The sequence below is a fragment of the Amblyomma mixtum genome, chromosome 2 (genome assembly GCF_055824585.1).
Source record: "Amblyomma mixtum isolate Tamu chromosome 2, ASM5582458v1, whole genome shotgun sequence".
In the NCBI taxonomy this organism is placed as follows: domain Eukaryota; kingdom Metazoa; phylum Arthropoda; class Arachnida; order Ixodida; family Ixodidae; genus Amblyomma; species Amblyomma mixtum.
Genome location: NC_143013.1, coordinates 101,277,636 through 101,294,551, shown reverse-complemented (window position 1 = coordinate 101,294,551; position 16,916 = coordinate 101,277,636). Strand labels below are relative to the sequence as shown.

The window sequence follows — 16,916 nt, the reverse complement described above, 5'->3', positions numbered from 1 at the left end:
GCGTGCAGCACAACAAATCTTGAGTGGCAGATCACTTACAGTTTAGAAGAACTTCTATTTGGGCTAGATGGTTCATTGTACTCAAGAAAAGAAAACAGTAGTGCCGAAAAAACACACACACACAGCTGAAGAACGACGTAAGACAAGCGCACTTGTCTTACGTCGTTCTTTATCTGTGTGTGTGTTTTTTCGGCACTACCGTTTCCCTTTCTCGAGTGCAGATCCCTTGCATGCAGGGGTGTGCAAATATTCAAAACTGCAAATAATTTGTGAAAAGTACAGTACAGCTTTGTTAATACGCTTTTTTTTAATAGCAGCGGGAAAAGCTTATTATCCGGGGAAACATCTGAAGCAATGAGATTTTGCAAAAGCAAAGTGCACAGGTGGTTATAGGGACATAGGTGGTCAGGTGATGCAACAAATCTGCGTTAGCAATGCTGGCCGTACATTTCGTTTTTACAGTAATCACCTTCCCATTGCGTCGCTGAAATTACTCTCACCCTCGCTTTTTCATTCTGCTATTGCGTGGGTGGAGGATTGTGAAGGGTGGAGGCTCACAGGTGGGCACTGCATTTTTACTGGTCCCCACACAAAGACAACAGCTTTTTTTTGTCAAAACACGACTATATTGCTAATGCAGTAAAGTGTGATTACAGAATGAAGTACGAAGGCATTTATAGACATACCGTATAAACGCGTGTAAGGGCCACACGCATGTATGGGCCACATCCAAATTTCACGAAGAAAATGCTTTAAAAAAAATAAATTCGTGTAAGGGCCGCACCCGAACTTTCCACAACCCAGGTGGGAATAGCTTTCTAAATTGACAGCAGACATGCTGTGCGGCTTCTTTTGGGATGAGCGTGCACCAGAGCACAGCACCAGCTCAAGAGTCGAAATACTCTGCGAGTGACAATTGAACATAGAATACCTGTTGCTCATTCCCTGATTGGTGTGTTTTCACTTAAAAAAATAATGTTTTTTCGCACATCGCGTGTATGGGCCGCACCCCGAAAATTGGCCCTCAATTCTGCAAAAAAAGTGCGGCCCTTATACACGTTTATGCGGTATATAGTCGTGTTAAATGCTTTGCCTTACAGCACTTGTCTACTGCATAGAAGCCATCCTACCAGCTGACTGCAGTCGCAGTTTTTATGCAGCATGCCCTCAGACTAGGTCCACTCATTTGTTAGCGCAGTTCCTATTTGTCATGGAATGTATCACACGACTGGAATTTGGCAAAATTATGAATGCACTTCTCAGAAATCGTACACCCTGGAAAAACATTAACCAGACTAAAAATAGCAACATGGCACAGTTTATTGGCCATGATTTTGAGTGTATGAACTGGGAACACATAATCAATGAGGGGATTTGATTCGCACCACACTTTTACTACTCGAAGTAATCTGATTTTGCTGAGCAATCAGAAATTACATAAGTTTATCCTTCACGTGAAAGCAAATGGACCGCATAATCAACGAGGTGATTTGGTTTGCACCACATTCTGACTATTCGAAGTAATCTGATTTGCTGAGCAATCAGAAATTACGAGATTTACTCTTGATGCGAGAGAAAATGGACCTGGTGGTACTTGGCTAGGCCCCCGTTGACGGCTGCCTCGATGGCCCCGGCCAGGCGCATGCTGAGGGGTGCCAGGGGGCGCTGGGGTTCGCGTGAGTGCAGTGCCACCAGGCGGCGCAGCTCGTTGCTCATGGCCTCGACGGCTTCGCAGGCGTGGGTCAGGGGGGGCACCCACTCGGTGTGCTGGCCCACCACCTCGGCCCAGGGCAGCAGACCCGGCAGCGGGGAGGCCGTCTCCAGCGTCGTCCGCTCCAGCCACAGGCCCTGGGTGCGTGCATGCAGGAGAAGCCCGCCTGCTCAGTGACAGCTCTCCCGCCTGATTGCGCCTGTCGGCAGAAGTTTTACAACGACAGGATCCGCGACATTGGTCGAGACATCCACGAAGTAAAGGGGCTAGATTTGGGGGTGTAAGGGGTAGAACAAGAGGAGAAGAGGTAGGAGGAAGGAGATAGCGGGTGTAACTCAGCAGGGGGTGCAGCAGAGCAGTGCGGTGCATCAGGGAGCACCAGCTGTGGCGGTGCACAGCAAGGATGGTGCGCAACTACAATGCAGCACAGTGGAAGACGATGGCATGACCACAAGGCATGACCACCATGGCATGACCACCACGGCATGATGCAAGAAGGCACTGCAATGGCGGCAAGGCGTGGAAAGGGGGGTGAAGATGTTTTGTAGCCCGGTAAACCAGCTATCACTCGGTTCTTCCATTACGCAGCAGAGCAGAAATGTTTGTCAGTTTTTCCTTCACGCTTTTCCTTCCCCTCATTGATTCGCTGTATTTTCGCACTTTGTGTTTTTTTTTTCTTCAGGGTGCAGTTTATACCTTGACCTGTGAGTACGTCAGGCATTTCTTCCGGTCCCAATATTTTTCTCATTTCTCTCCTCCACGCCCATTGTACAGAGTCGATCACACTTGTCTAGAGTGCTCGGACGGTGTGCTGCGGAGCAAATGAACTTAAACCTTTTCGCAGCTGCTTTGCTGGTGTTAAGGTGCTGGTGTGGTTTACGTCTCTATTCGACTGCTCTCCAGCGCAAGCATTATCAATGAAAGTCAATACCTGCTTCACAATTTCTCTTCATTCCCCCCAAACGGCACCTTTCCAGCACTCTAGACAAGTGTGGCCGACTCTGTACCATGATCTAATGCATTTCGCACTCATGATCTAGTCAAATTCAACATTGCAGTATTTGGATATCATGCGATGAATGATCACAACCTCCTGAAATTTATTCACATGAAAGACACTACTAACATTAATGTTACACGCTTTTTGCATAATGGAAACTTTCTACTTTCCAAAGTTCATACTAACTTTGGTATTCAAACAGTTGGATTTTCTTTCATTAAACTCTCAAGTTCTTTATCACGTGATATCAAACAAGCATCGCCTCAGTCATCAGTTAAGCACCAACTTAAGTATATTGTTAGTACACTAAGTAATTACTAAGTATACTAAGTATAATACTACCATACTTGTGTACCTCTAGCATTCTTTTATTATAGTGTGTTGTTTGGCCTAATATTCCTGTTTTTTCACTAGGTGCTGCCTTGCTTGTTATTGTTGTCGCTAACAAATGTTATTAATTTGCGTATTTTGTTAAGAGGCCGCCCTACAGTAGCAGTACCCTGGGACCTCTTTCTGAACTACAATACGTATTTACGTTGTTCTGCGCATACTTAAAATAAACTTAAAACCTTGAAGTCCGAATTAATGAGCTTCTACTACCCATCAAATTACTTTTAACTGCTAGTCATATATCAGTTCATAGGTTTTTTCACAGCTGCGCCCTTGGCAGCAGTGAAGGACCGGCTGTTTGTGACAATGATGCTCGCTCGCGTCTATGTAAGGTCGAAAAACAAGCTTTTGGTCAAAAGAACAATTCCCACATCAATCCTGACGTCTATTTTAATCCAAAAAATTCAACTTTCGGTCGCCATAGAGTCCGAAATATCGGTTATTAATATGTACACACTCCTACGAGGTGCCTAAAGGTTCCTCAGGATACTATAGTTCAAATCTCGTGCAAGTCCGAATTGTTGGAGTTGGAAGAATCGGTCGGCTACTGCTTATGTGGTACTTGATGACACAACAAGATTGAAGGTGCACTGTTAGCTTCAAGATAGCATGCAACACTTATGGGTCACTGGTGAGACATGCTTGTGGGCACGGTAGGTAAAGAGTTGAGGGTAAGCACCTTGAACTCGTTGTCCTTGTCAGGAGGCCCATCCCGATAGACAGGGCGGTCAAACTGGAACGACCGCACGCGGTTCACCCGGAAGTAGGCCCGCACCCGCTCTGGGCGCCCCTCCAGCTCTGGACGCGGCTCCGGCAGAGGGCGCACACTGCACACCTGCACATCTGCAGAGTGGCAACCAACATCACCCACGTTGGAACCAACATGCGTGCGAGTAAACTTGTAAACAATACACCACGTCTTTCTGATTGTCAAACTTGCTCACAAGCTGGCATACCATTTAGAACAGTGAGGGCGCACACTGTAGCTTTATGCGAGTATGGGTTATAATAAGGAAGTAATTACTCACTGACATCCACTGAGGCGCAGCCACACGGCTACAAAGGAAAGCTACTCCACCTTGGGGGATTCCCCTAAACATCTGACCAACTCTGTTCCCACTTTGAGTTATTGATCAATTTGCTCTCGCCCTACCATAAGCTTGCCGTCCTGGTTAGCTCAGTTGGTAGAGCGACTGCTCCGGTGAAGCGGTGGTCCCGGGTTCGAACCAGGACGAATTTTTCTTTAACTGCGAAGTTTCTGAGAAAGCTGTATAGCTTTCCTTTGTAGCCGTATGGCCGCTACTGGGTGTACTCCCTTATTACAAATCTACTCTACCTTGGGGATACCCTTAAAGATTTGACCGAGTATGGATTATGTATACAACTACATATATGTATTCGCATGCATATTTGGGCTCACTTACAACGAACGATCATTTGGTACAAATGAAGGCAAGCTTACTGCGACGACACACTTTCAGACTATGGCACTGATCCTGAAATAGCCTGAAGATAGAATGCCTCAGACCATCTGCTGTTACGAGAACCACTTACAACGAACAATTAGGTGCCACAAAATTGTGTTTGGAGGTGCAGTCTACAGATGAACTCCAGTCCAGACAAAAAGCACTGAAAGCTTCATATCATTTCTTGTCCACAAATACATCACACTAACACATGAAAGGGACAAAGAAAAAAAAAAAAATGCCCGTTTTTTTTTTGTTCTCACTGGAGAAAATGACCTGCACCCCCTCCCCCCTACCCCCTTCCCCCACCTCAACTACCAGATAGATGAGACAGACTCCAAGGAAGCCTGAAGCTGGCCACACTTCTGAGCAATGCTCACAGTGTATGGTTTGCAAGCCATTAGGAATCATTTTTTCTTTTAATATATCGTAAAAAAAGATAGAACCTCTGCTCGGGTTCATAATGCCAAGCTCTATATACTCAGCCAAGACATTAGATCAGCATCACAATCATCCTGTTGCTTGCCACCAGGGGTACTCTTAAACTGGATGCACACTGGTCAAGCTGCTTAGAAGTTTCCTCAATGCTCTCTGCTATGCCTACATAAAGTAGTGTGAGCAAAAAAAACTAAATAAGCACAAGATTGCCCAGCCCACTGCTATGCATACAGTGAGATTACTTCACACTAATGACAGTATCATGATGAACACGGGGTGCGCCAACCTCCACGGACACCACCCAGTTGGGCAAAGGGCCGATCTGAGTGCTAAGTTGGAGCTTTCAAAGTCAAAGTCAAAGTGTTTATTTAGACAACTCAATGGTACAGTTGCCTAGGGCGCAGACTAAAAGGCAAAAGGATGCCTGACAAAGAGTCCACGCCCTTCTTGCTCCCATTCGAGAGCACAAGACATTCAGCGAGTAAAATAGACATAAAAACGAAATGGAAATACAGAAAGTATTGGTTAACAGTGAACTGAAGTAATTTCATCTTAAACATTTATCTACAGTTGGAGAAGTACTATGAGAGACAACAGAATAAAAAAGAAAAAAAGAAGTGGTTATGCCTGGAGTGACAACAGATACATGGTGATGCAATTTTTGAAAGCTTTCAATGATTTGCTTTCTTGAATAATGTTTACAGCAGGATGGTGATCGTTTAAAAAACTGGAAATTCTGTAGCTAAGTTTCTGGGCGCCGTAGTTAGTACGTATTTTTTCCTTATTATAACTTATGTGCCGTATGTTGTAGCTGTGTGGTTTCGTGAGATACTTATGACAAAAGGCGGCAGGATCAGAATGCATTTGTTGGTAAGTGGCTAACGCTATCTTTTTGTTTATAACATTCCACAGTGTAAGCAATTGGTGTTTCCTAAACAATGGGGCAGTGTGGCTAAGGTATGGTGCATTATCCATTAGTCGCAGAAATTTCTTTTGTAATAAGTATATGTTTTCTATGCTTGTTTTAGGTGCTGTGCCCCAAACAAGAAGACAATAGTGGAAACGCGAATGTACCAGTGTGTAGTATAGTTGTTTCTTTAGCCACATAGGCAAAAGGTCCTTTAATTTATACATGATACCAATGGACCTAGAGATACCTGTGCGAACTTTTTCAATGTGAGGGGACCAGTCGAGATGTTCGTGAGATAGGACGCCAAGAAATTTATGAGATATTGCACGTTCAATAGATTCATCACAAAATTGAATCAGTATTTCTTGTTTAATGCACTTGTTACGTGCGCGGAATATAATGTACTTAGTTTTTTTAGTGTTTAACTGCAGTTCGTTAGTGCGGAGCCATGTGGATAAGTTTTGCAGCCATATATTGGTTTCTACTTGGAGGGCTTCCAGATCTTGTCCGCAGAAGAATACATTGGTATCGTCAGCGTACAGTACTATTTCTGGTGTAGAGGGCACGTTAATTACATCATTTATATAAAGAAGAAATAACAGCGGCCCAAGGATTGATCCTTGCGGAACTCCATAATGTATCAGACCTAAGCTGGACTTTGCATTCGGAATGTTCGTGTACTGTTGACGATTTGAGAGGTAATTCTTTATTAATGTGAGAGCCGTTCCTCTAATGCCATATTTATATAACTTGTATAACAATATCGGGTGCTTGATAGAATCGAATGCTTTCCTAAAGTCAGGAAAAACACCTATTGTATATATTTTCTGCTCAAAATTGTCTATTATCTTATCCTTAATTTTTATTAGCGCCATTTCAGTAGATTTCTCTTTCTGAAATCCATATTGCTGTTCTGCGATGATATCGTTTCGCTTGCAGAAGTTTAGTAGTCTGATGTTTATAACCTGTTCAATTACTTTCGAGAGGACTGGTAGTACCGAAATTGGCCTATAGTTATTTATATCATTTCTATCGCCTCCCTTGTGTATGACGGAGACTTTTGCAATTTTTAGTTTGTCTGGAAATATTCCGCTACTCAAAATAAGGTTGCATATATGCGTAAGTGGCTCACTAATCATGTGACTAACGGATTTTATAGGTTGAACTTTAATATCATCAGCACCACATGCACTGCTACTTTTTAAGTTTTTGATTACTGTGCAGATTTCCAATTCTGTAGTTGGAAACATGAACATTGAGCTTTCGATGTTGGATGTGAGATACGATGTAAAATCACAGTTACTTGCCTGAGATTTACTTGAAGCCCCTGATATGAGAAAATGCTCATTAAGTTTGTCAGCAAGCGACGCCCCTGTGTAAGGCACACCATTTATAACAAGTTCAGAGATGCCGTCTCTTTCATTTTTGGACATTAGCTTGTTTACGGTATTCCATACCTGTTTAGGGTTGTTGAAGATATCAGTAAACTTATGTTCGTAATAACTGGTCCTGGCTTTTTTAATATCAGAGCTTAACTTGTTACGAATTCGTTTATACTCAATCAAACTGTCTATATTTTTCGTTCTGATAAAAGAGGCAAATAGTCTGTCACGATTTCTAATTCTTTTCAGAAGTTCAGCATTTATCCATGGTTTTCTGGCTTTTTTGCACTTTTTGAATTGTACTGTAGGAAAGGCTTGATTATAAAGCTCGGTAACTTTTTTAATAAAGACGTCATATGCTGTAACGGGGTCAGATAGTTGAAAAACCTCTGCCCAACTTGTTTCTGCTACTAAGTTTCTAAATATTGTGGTCTTTGCTTCATTAATGATTCTATATATAATCGGTGCACTGATTTTGGAATGACTCTGTGTTGTAAAGTATGGTTTAAATGACAGGAAAATCGGCAAATGGTCACTAACATCAGCTATCAGTACACCTGCTTGCACATCATCCTTTTTGTAGCTTGTGAAGCACACATCTAGTAAAGTACGGCACATATCAGTCACTCTAGTTGGCATATGTATCACATTTTCACAACCAAACGAGAAAAAAATATCAAGCATCCTTTGCTGATTAGATTCAGGCAATAAGAGATCGATATTGAAATCACCACAAATAACTACAGGCGACTTAAACTGCATGCACTGTTCTAACATATTTTCAAGAAATACTAAAAACATTGCCTGTGATCCAGAAGGCGGCCTGTATATAACGGCAAATATGGTACCAACACATTTTAACATGACACACTCAAAGTGCTGATCTATGACACAGAAATCTTCAATGGTGACATAGTTTAGGTGGTTCATTACATAAATGGCCACACCTCCCCCTCTCTTATTACTCCGTGAAACTGATGCGCATTTGTATCCTGGAAATTGTATGACATCATAATCATTGGTAAACCAAGTTTCAGTGAAAGCTAAAAATTCAAATTTATGGTCTAGTGCATTTAGGAGGGTTCTTACAGAATCCTGTTTATTCCGAAGGCTTTGCGCATTGAGATCGAATAAGGAAAGTTGATTTTTTTCTCGTAGAGGCTTGGAATGTTTAAACGAATCAGCATCATGAGAAGAATATGCGAACGAGGCTGTCATTTTCAAGGGTGCTGCTATCAGTTACCGTGCTGTGCATACGGCCTGTTACTCAACGTATCTTATCCAGATCGTTAGTCGTCCTAATCCTGATAACTCGGCTGCGGGGGCCACGACGAACAAACATTTTTCCATTCTTCAACCAGGCAAACTCATACTCTTTTTCCTTGGCCGTTTTTTTCATTTTCCAAAAGAGCGCCTTGTTCTGTGCTGTCAGGTTTTCATTGAAGAAGATTTTAGATTTCGCTTCCTTTAGCTGTCCCTTTTTTGCGAGCCATGCGTCTCTGGTTGAACGGGATAGGAAGCGTACAAGAACAGGTGTAACCTTCTTAAAACTCTCCCCGACCTCACTGTCACTACTAGCACTCGCGTTGTTAGTGCTCTCCTTGATAGACCGTGAGGGCAATCGATGAACAGCCTCAACATCTGCCTCGGAAAGCAGCGGAAGTTCGAGATCAGTGGCCAAGACATTAAGCTTTTCCAGTAGGTTTTCATTTTCATGATGGGGCAGCCCAAGTATTTCTAAATTTTGGCGTCTGCTGTACTGCTCTAGTTCGTTAACTTGTTGCCTTAATTCCTGGTTTTCTTGTTCTGCTACCAGAACCTCGAGTTTTTCCACTCGCTTTCCGAGGGCAGATATATCTGCATCCTGTTGCTTCATTTTCGACAAAACTTCGTCGTATTTTGTGGACATTTCCTGCATAAACTGCTCAATACCATCCACAGTGGCCTTTATCTCTCCTAGTGCGTCGATTTTCGATTTGATCTCAAGTACTTCTGTGAGCACGAGACGAACATCTGTAATTTCACTTCCAAGATTCATTTCCGGTTCCTCGCTTGTTTTCTTGCCACTATGGTTGCTTCGAGCCTTAGCTGTTTTGCATGTTGGGCATTTCCATGCTTTTTTTGCAGTTTCTGCCTTTTTCTTGTATGTGGCTTCACTTACCCCAGAACATGTGCCAAGATGATACACATAACAACACTCTGAGCATGTCAGAAACGCTTCATCCTCAGAAAACTGCTCGTTGCATGCAAGACATGTGTCAGCCATTTTTCACTTGTCACGACAGACCGAGCAGTCAGCAGCAGCGGCTACCAGAAAAAAAATAGCTAAAGTTGCATTTCAAGGGGAAAAGGAGGAAAAAAAAAACCAACCTGTAAATTAAGGTGATGTTTTTAGGGCACGGATAGTAGGTCCTGCGGTGCCACTGCTGCTGAATGCTTGTGAAGCAGATCCCCGGTGGCAAGCTGCTTTTATAGCTGTTGGGCGGTGACGTCACGAGCTACGTCGATGTTAGCAGCCAGTTTCCCAGCCACGTTTCCGATCGCCAGTCATTCTGCGGTAGCTCATCCGGGGCAGATGTACGCAAACGGCTCCTGTAAATTAAGGTGATGTTTTTAGGGCACGGATAGTAGGTCCTGCGGTGCCACTGCTGCTGAATGCTTGTGAAGCAGATCCCCGGTGGCAAGCTGCTTTTATAGCTGTTGGGCGGTGACGTCACGAGCTACGTCGATGTTAGCAGCCAGTTTCCCAGCCACGTTTCCGATCGCCAGTCATTCTGCGGTAGCTCATCCGGGGCAGATGTACGCAAACGGCTCCTGTAAATTAAGGTGATGTTTTTAGGGCACGGATAGTAGGTCCTGCGGTGCCACTGCTGCTGAATGCTTGTGAAGCAGATCCCCGGTGGCAAGCTGCTTTTATAACTGTTGGGCGGTGACGTCACGAGCTACGTCGATGTTAGCAGCCAGTTTCCCAGCCACGTTTCCGATCGCCAGTCATTCTGCGGTAGCTCATCCGGGGCAGATGTACGCAAACGGCTCCTGTAAATTAAGGTGATGTTTTTAGGGCACGGATAGTAGGTCCTGCGGTGCCACTGCTGCTGAATGCTTGTGATCAGCTTTGAGAGCATAGCCTCAAGGAAGAGAAATAAAAGGCGTAGCTGCCAAGTGTGGCAGCTGCACAACATACACTGGTCGGCGGAGGAGAGCAGACTGGTGTCCGGTGGGGCATTGTGCGTCAGCAGCTGCGCCTCGGGAAACTGGCCCTGCAGGCGCTGGCTGAAGGCACCCACCTTCTCGTACGACAGGCCACGGTAGACAAACACCTTGTTCTGCACCACAAGAGAGCCAGTTTGGAATGAGCTCCACAGCGGAAATAAGAGACTGACCACTGGTTGCTGCAGCCGTGTAACGCAAGACTCAGCAGCATGCAGCTATTTTCGGTGCTGAATGTGCCCTTCGCCGTGCCACGAAGTGGCGCCCTCTATGTGCAAAAGTGTGAAGGGCACAAGTGATCATTCGCGCCGCTGCGTACAGAAGGCACCACAAACCTGCGGCACAGTGGACTGCGGAAGCGCTAGTTGGTGCCACTGCTTACCCTTCTCAGTGAAGGTTGGGGAATATTATTTTTCATTCTTTTTTAACTGCCCGCACTAATTTATAAGTCCCCCTTTTTCTAGCCCGCTGTGCCAATTGGCAGTGCGGGCTGGGAACTTTTATGTTTCTTTCTTTTTACTGCCCAATCTAATGCATGTCCCCCTTTCGTCGTTTCTCCTTCGTGTCACGCCAATGATGCCATAAAACCCCGAAACATGCCCTTAAAAGCCAGTGCTGTAAAAAGGCAGCCCCAGCTATTCTCAGGACTAGTAGAATCAAATGGCAAGGACAGCAGCAATGAAGGATACGGGATACATGTCTCATCTCCTTTGTTTCTGTTGTCCTATCACCAGCGCTAAGAGTCAGCGAAACTATGCATCAACCAACATGCAAGAATGTTCTGCCAGCTATTCCCTCACCACAAGACAATGACAAATAAATGCAACCCACCAAAATGAGTTGCATGATAGCAAGCACCAGAACTTAAACACAGAGGTTAGATTGAGCTAAGGAAAAACAAACGCCCTGCCCGCACTGCCTATACCGTCTTGCGACACAACGGGCTGAACTTAGACACAGCGGGAGACAAGCAAGAGAACGACTAGGTGGAACATGCATGCGACACTGTGTGCAACATTCAGTAAGATTTTTAACGTGACAGTGCTAATCGCCCCGTTCACCAGAAAATCCGGTGTTGGTGTTGTGAGCAAAAAATCACGGGCATGGCTCTGGCAGGCGGTCTTCCTCAAGCAACCTAGGAGGCAGGTGTGCCACCTAGGTCACGTGACCTTGAGGCATCATCACAACCTGCCCACCAGATAGTGAGCAAACTGCCCACCGTGGCAGGTGGCAGTTAAATTAATGATTGGTCGCTTGGGAAGAGCAACCTGGCCCACACAAGGCCCATCGCAGGGAGCACCTGCCATCGCAGGGCAGTGGCGCATTGCTAAACTGGTTGGATTAGTGCCGTTCCATACGATAATCCAATATAACGTACTCAAACATTCTAGCCTTGAGATTTTGAAATCAGGAGGTGCTTATGACGTCATGACCCTCTCGACTAGTCAGAGAATTTCGTTACGGAGAGGCTGGAAATTTTTTTGTACGATGAAAACCTAAATGCTATCGCATTAAAATGTACACTTTATATATGTTTCACTGGTGTGAATGGCAGACCATGGAAGTCTCCAACAAGTGACAGATGCACTCACCCGCAGGAAGGAAGGAAAGCCAAGGCCGACGAACCCGACCCGGAAGTACTCGGGCTCCGGCCGAAGCTCGGTCAGGATGTGCTCGAGGAACTTGGCATGCATGCGCTGCACAGTGATGCGACAGACCGATCTCACTGCACATGCACACACACACATGATCCACGCGACTCCCAAAACTACTCCGAGGCTCCTTGAGACTAGATGCCACACTGCGATTTTCACCTGTGGACTATAGCTGCCCCGAATTGCTCGTGAAGCACTCTGGAAGACTGGTCTCCAAAACAAGGTAATCTACTCTTAGGTGTTTGTGTTTCCACAATAAAGAAAATGGTCATTTTAGAAAACTTCTTTAAGTAGAAATTCCTACTCCATTATGAATGCAAGACTGCAAATAAAAAGACATCATACTTTGAGCTGATCGGTCGTTTCAACACCTTGTAACCAACCGTGGCTGTCACCCAGTATTTTCAACATACTCTAGTTAAGGGCTTCCCTACAACAGCAGTGGCATCACAAAAACAAGTGGCAATAAACATTGTGGGGACGCGCAGTACTCATCCCCTGTGGTTTGCTTCCCCGCAGTGCACCCTCAACTCGTCCCTGGTGGGTTCGCTTCCCCGCAATGCACCCTCCTTAGTTGTGTTACTTTAACTAATGTGGCGCTGCAGCGACACGAGAGCCACGGATGGCGTATTTTGCAGCGCACGTGGGGGAGAGACGGTCCCGGCCGCTTTGCCGGCTGGCGCGAACCCTCGTGGGGAGGAACGTTCCCCCGCATCTCGTCCTGCCCAGCCTCGGAGTTTTCCTCTGCCCTACCGTGGGCGAACATTCGCTCGTAACCGTGCTGGTGAGTCAGACGTCCTTGATTCCTCAGCGTACTTTGTTGTTAGCTAGTGTTGTTGGGGTCACGGGGTGGGGCCTGGCGGTTTTGAACTGGGTCAGCCGCGGTTAAATGGACAGAATGAATTTATTTCCCCAATTAAAACCCCACAACATGAACTTGGGATTAGCTTTGTTCGATAGCTTTCCCAACAGCCATTAGCACACATGCAACAACCTGCCCAAGATGCCATTCTGTTAAAACATATGGAGAATGTTTGGAAACAATAGATTTTGTGGCTTTGCTGCAAGCAGACATGCCCTCCGGCAAGAATGCGTGACAGAGTGATACGGTATACACTACACCAGCTTCAGTAGGGGTGGTATCGCTCACCAGGATGGCGCTGAGCTTCTCATAATCAAACAGGATGCCTTCGTAGACAGTGGCCAGCTCCTTGCACAGTGGTAGGCCTTCTTCCCAGCACTGCAGCCAGTGAAAGGAAGGATTCTAGCACTCTCAATAATACCTTCATTAGGTGCAAGAAAAAAAAACCATCATAATGAGCATCCTCAGAAACTTCTGACAGGTGACATTCGGCACAAACTTCAGCTTGGATGTATGTGCCAAACTGGCCCACTGAAGAGGACAACTGGTATGCAGAGGAGCTGACCGCACAATTTTACAGTTACACCAATGCAACTGGTAAGGCCAAACTTTTTTGCAGAATGCAGGAGCCTCGTCCCCATGTTCATGTTGGTATTAAAAATAGAAAATACTGACCAAATAAATGCTTGCTGTGGTTCATTTTAACCTACCAGTATTCCGTGTCAATTTCATAAAAATGAAATGCCACAACAACAGATTTTGTTTTTTGTTGTGAAGACAAGGAATTCTGCTGTAGCAAGATTGAGATGAGAAATTTTTATTTATTAATACCAGTACTCCCAGGGCTTACAGGGAAGCACCCCAGTATAACAGGCATGAACATAACAGACAATCGGGAATAAGAGACATTTTCCACACATTCGATTGGCCACCCTATTTCTCCCATTAGGAGACCTCTTTTGTACCAGACAGTGAGCATAGATGACACATGATAATAAAGGACAAGTTCCCTTTGAGTTTTCAGGAACGTTTCTGCTCTACTTGTCGGAGTTCACCACAACTCCGCAGATGCGGCTCCACCGCTCATAAACCACAACCGCGTTCGTGCTAGAGGGAGAGGGCAAGGCGCAATCACTCACGCGAATATTACAACCGCAGTTATTGCACAGTGGTCCAGCTCATGTTTGATTTTGCCGCTGCACTAGTTAACAATATTGCCTCCATTCTCAGCTTTGTAGCTTGGTGAATTTAGGCTGAGACCTAGAAAAATTCACAGCGGGGCACAAAGCAAATCTGTTTCCCTTCTCCCTTCCTCGTCTTTAGATAGCTGTGGCTGCTTTATCAGCACAATTGCAAGCCCAAAGAAGATGCACTCTTCGTCAGCCCCGATTGGTGTACGGCAGAGCCATTACACGGGGCTCCTCTTGTTATAGTTAAGTGCCCAGTTTGCCAACGAAGTTCGCTAGGCATCGTAACACTCTCCTTCCTTCCTTCCTTGTTTTTGCACTAATTTCTTTAGAATGTACAACACCAACTAGCCTGACAGCAAGCCCTTTTGAACGCTGCTTGTATGAGACAAATGTATGGTATGTGTATGTTATAAAGAGGCTCAACTGTACTTGATATCAAAATAAAATATTGATATAAGTAAAGCACAAATACAATGCAAAATAAAAATAATAAAAAGAAACAGCAATACGTAACCCTGAGGAAGAGTGCATAAAAAGGAACACGAAGACAATATAGACACAAGGCACCATGGCTGGTCAATCAGCCACTAAAACATGGCTTGTCTTGTCATTTACCAAACTGCAATCGGATACAAGTGCACAAGGTCAGTGCAGTCCTGTCACAGTAGGACCCCACTGTTCGATTTTCACCCGGGAAGTGCGCATGAAAAAAATGTATGTACATAGTTGTCCGTTGTTTTTGTTTGTTTGTTTCTAAATGGGCAGCATGCTTCTCTGGAATTAGCGAGGGTATGAGGCTGTCGTGATTGTCTGCATGCAACGAATGTTCTAAGTGCCCTGCGGCTACTCTCCAGCTGCCTGAACAGCTGTTAATGCAAGGGAGGCAGCACCGAAGCAGAACGGCGCACAGAGCGGGCAAAGTTTGGGTTGGTACACGGAGTTCCATGCTGTTTTTGCAGTGCTTCAATTCTACACCAACCTCAACAATTGGAACTTAGAAATGGTGTTATATTAGACTGCAGGAGACAGGGAAAATGCGGACGACAGAAACATGCCTCGGAGCCAGTTCGCGTGACTATATCTCGTACTTAGGAGAACGGCTAGCTGTGCAAGTTGGTTATGATCCATGGTGCAAACAGCAACAACATACATCTTGTACAGTGATGCCAGCACGGTGTTTGCGGTGGCATAGTTCTGTTCACACACCTTCGGTCGTTCCAGCTGGTGCCGCGGCAGTGAGGAACCCCGTAAGTGTGCTCAGTGTCAGTGTGGCTACAACACACCGGAAACCACCAAGCAGTGTGGCAGCCAAGCACCTGTGAAGTCTAGTGTCCTGCTTTGGCCGGTCTGCCGTCACCGTTCCACGCACATGCTAAAGGCAGGCTGTCAAAATGCTGGCAAGTGGTAAAGCACTATCGCAACGTGACACTCTCATTGTAGTATGGAGTACGCTGTTGCAGTTGCAATGTAACGGCCAAGTCTGTATTGCAAGAGTTTCTATGGCAACTTGGACAGGACTGGCTGACGAAAACGTAGCAACCGCGAAAACGCAGCAACCGGGAACATAACAGTACAGTCCTACTGTATTAGTAACAGCCTTACTTTCTTGGCGATTACTGTACGCTGCCTTGTGGCTTGGTCCGGTCATGAACAGCATTCGCCGACATCCCCATCCAACACCAACCCATACCATGAAATGCCTACAGAAGTGCTGAAGTAAAAGAGGACTTGCCTTTCCACGGTCAAAGTAGTGCAGCATGCGCAGGTAAAGCTGCTCCTTGAGACGTCCCCTCTCGCCATCCTCCCAAGGCAGCAGGTCGGCGTGCAGGCGCAGTGCGAAGGCCGCCTCCGCAAAGTGCTCTGCCGGCAGGTGCAGTTCGCACAGCTTGTGCACGTAGCGAACAAACATCTCCTGCCGCCCCGCTTCCTCCCGGTAGAAGCGCTGCAGTGATTGCGCATGCACACATCCACAGAGAGTCACTTGATGTATATATGGTCCCTTTCATGGTGCGTTTGATACCATATATGCCAATTAGCTAGCGTATATAAGCCCTGTTACACTTTTGGTAATGACATGACACAACACTGGACTAAAAAGCATGCAGCTGTCATGCCTGGAACTCTTAATCCTCTCCACCTTCGTTCGCCTGTCATTCCTTCTTCACATCGTACTGCACCTAGCGCCATCCTGTGTTCATTCTTGCAACTACAAGGCTCACTCGCGCCCTCCTGTGGCAGTGCTCACAACTAGAGGTTTGTTGCAGCAGACACTTTCACCACCACTTACTACTAACAACCCTACTGCCATCCAAACGGAATGCCTTCGGGACATCCTATGGATGTACTGCTCAATGCATAATGACACCCTATGCAAGTCATCATCAACAAGCTTAGGTCTTGTAGTGCTGTTTTGCCTTCGAATGCAGGCACATACCCAGGATACCAAAATGGCCACTCAAAATGCAAAATATGCTTGTGTAACGATAAGCATTCATTGGGGATAACAACCCCTTAGATCTATGCAACTGCTCTCTCTTTCCTATTTCCGTTTGTGTTGGCTTCAGCCTCCTAAAGGCCAGTACAAGCACGCTGTGCTGACCACATATTGAAACTTTCAGCTCGAAGGCTTTCTCAGAAAACACTGCAAGCTGTTACAAACTGCTTCTTTTTTGCTAACCAGCCAGTACCAAGACTAGTAATCT

At 45.5% G+C, this 16,916-nt stretch overlaps 2 protein-coding genes across 2 annotated transcripts in view; both read right to left on the bottom strand.

Moving 5' to 3' along the window:
- Positions 1-16,916, bottom strand: part of spg (dedicator of cytokinesis spg) — a 116,367-nt gene that overhangs the window by 13,153 nt on the left and 86,298 nt on the right. Inside the window, exons 25-30 of the mRNA XM_089572280.1 lie at positions 15,947-16,156; positions 13,313-13,402; positions 12,100-12,204; positions 10,482-10,623; positions 3,781-3,944; positions 1,585-1,848 (exon numbers count right to left, since the gene is read on the bottom strand). Of these exons, the coding sequence (XP_089428406.1) occupies positions 1,585-1,848; positions 3,781-3,944; positions 10,482-10,623; positions 12,100-12,204; positions 13,313-13,402; positions 15,947-16,156 (975 nt within the window). The remainder of the gene's footprint in view (positions 1-1,584; positions 1,849-3,780; positions 3,945-10,481; positions 10,624-12,099; positions 12,205-13,312; positions 13,403-15,946; positions 16,157-16,916) is intronic.
- LOC149360315 (uncharacterized) lies at positions 8,520-10,453 on the bottom strand. Its single transcript, XM_089572282.1, has one exon. It carries the CDS (start codon positions 9,561-9,563, stop codon positions 8,565-8,567), a length of 999 nt encoding a protein of 332 aa, XP_089428408.1. The 5' UTR covers positions 9,564-10,453; the 3' UTR covers positions 8,520-8,564.

What these genes read in the sequence shown, in the direction of transcription:
- LOC149360315 (XM_089572282.1), bottom strand. Translation starts at nt 9,563, where the DNA reads ATGGCTGACACATGTCTTGCATGCAACGAGCAGTTTTCTGAGGATGAA.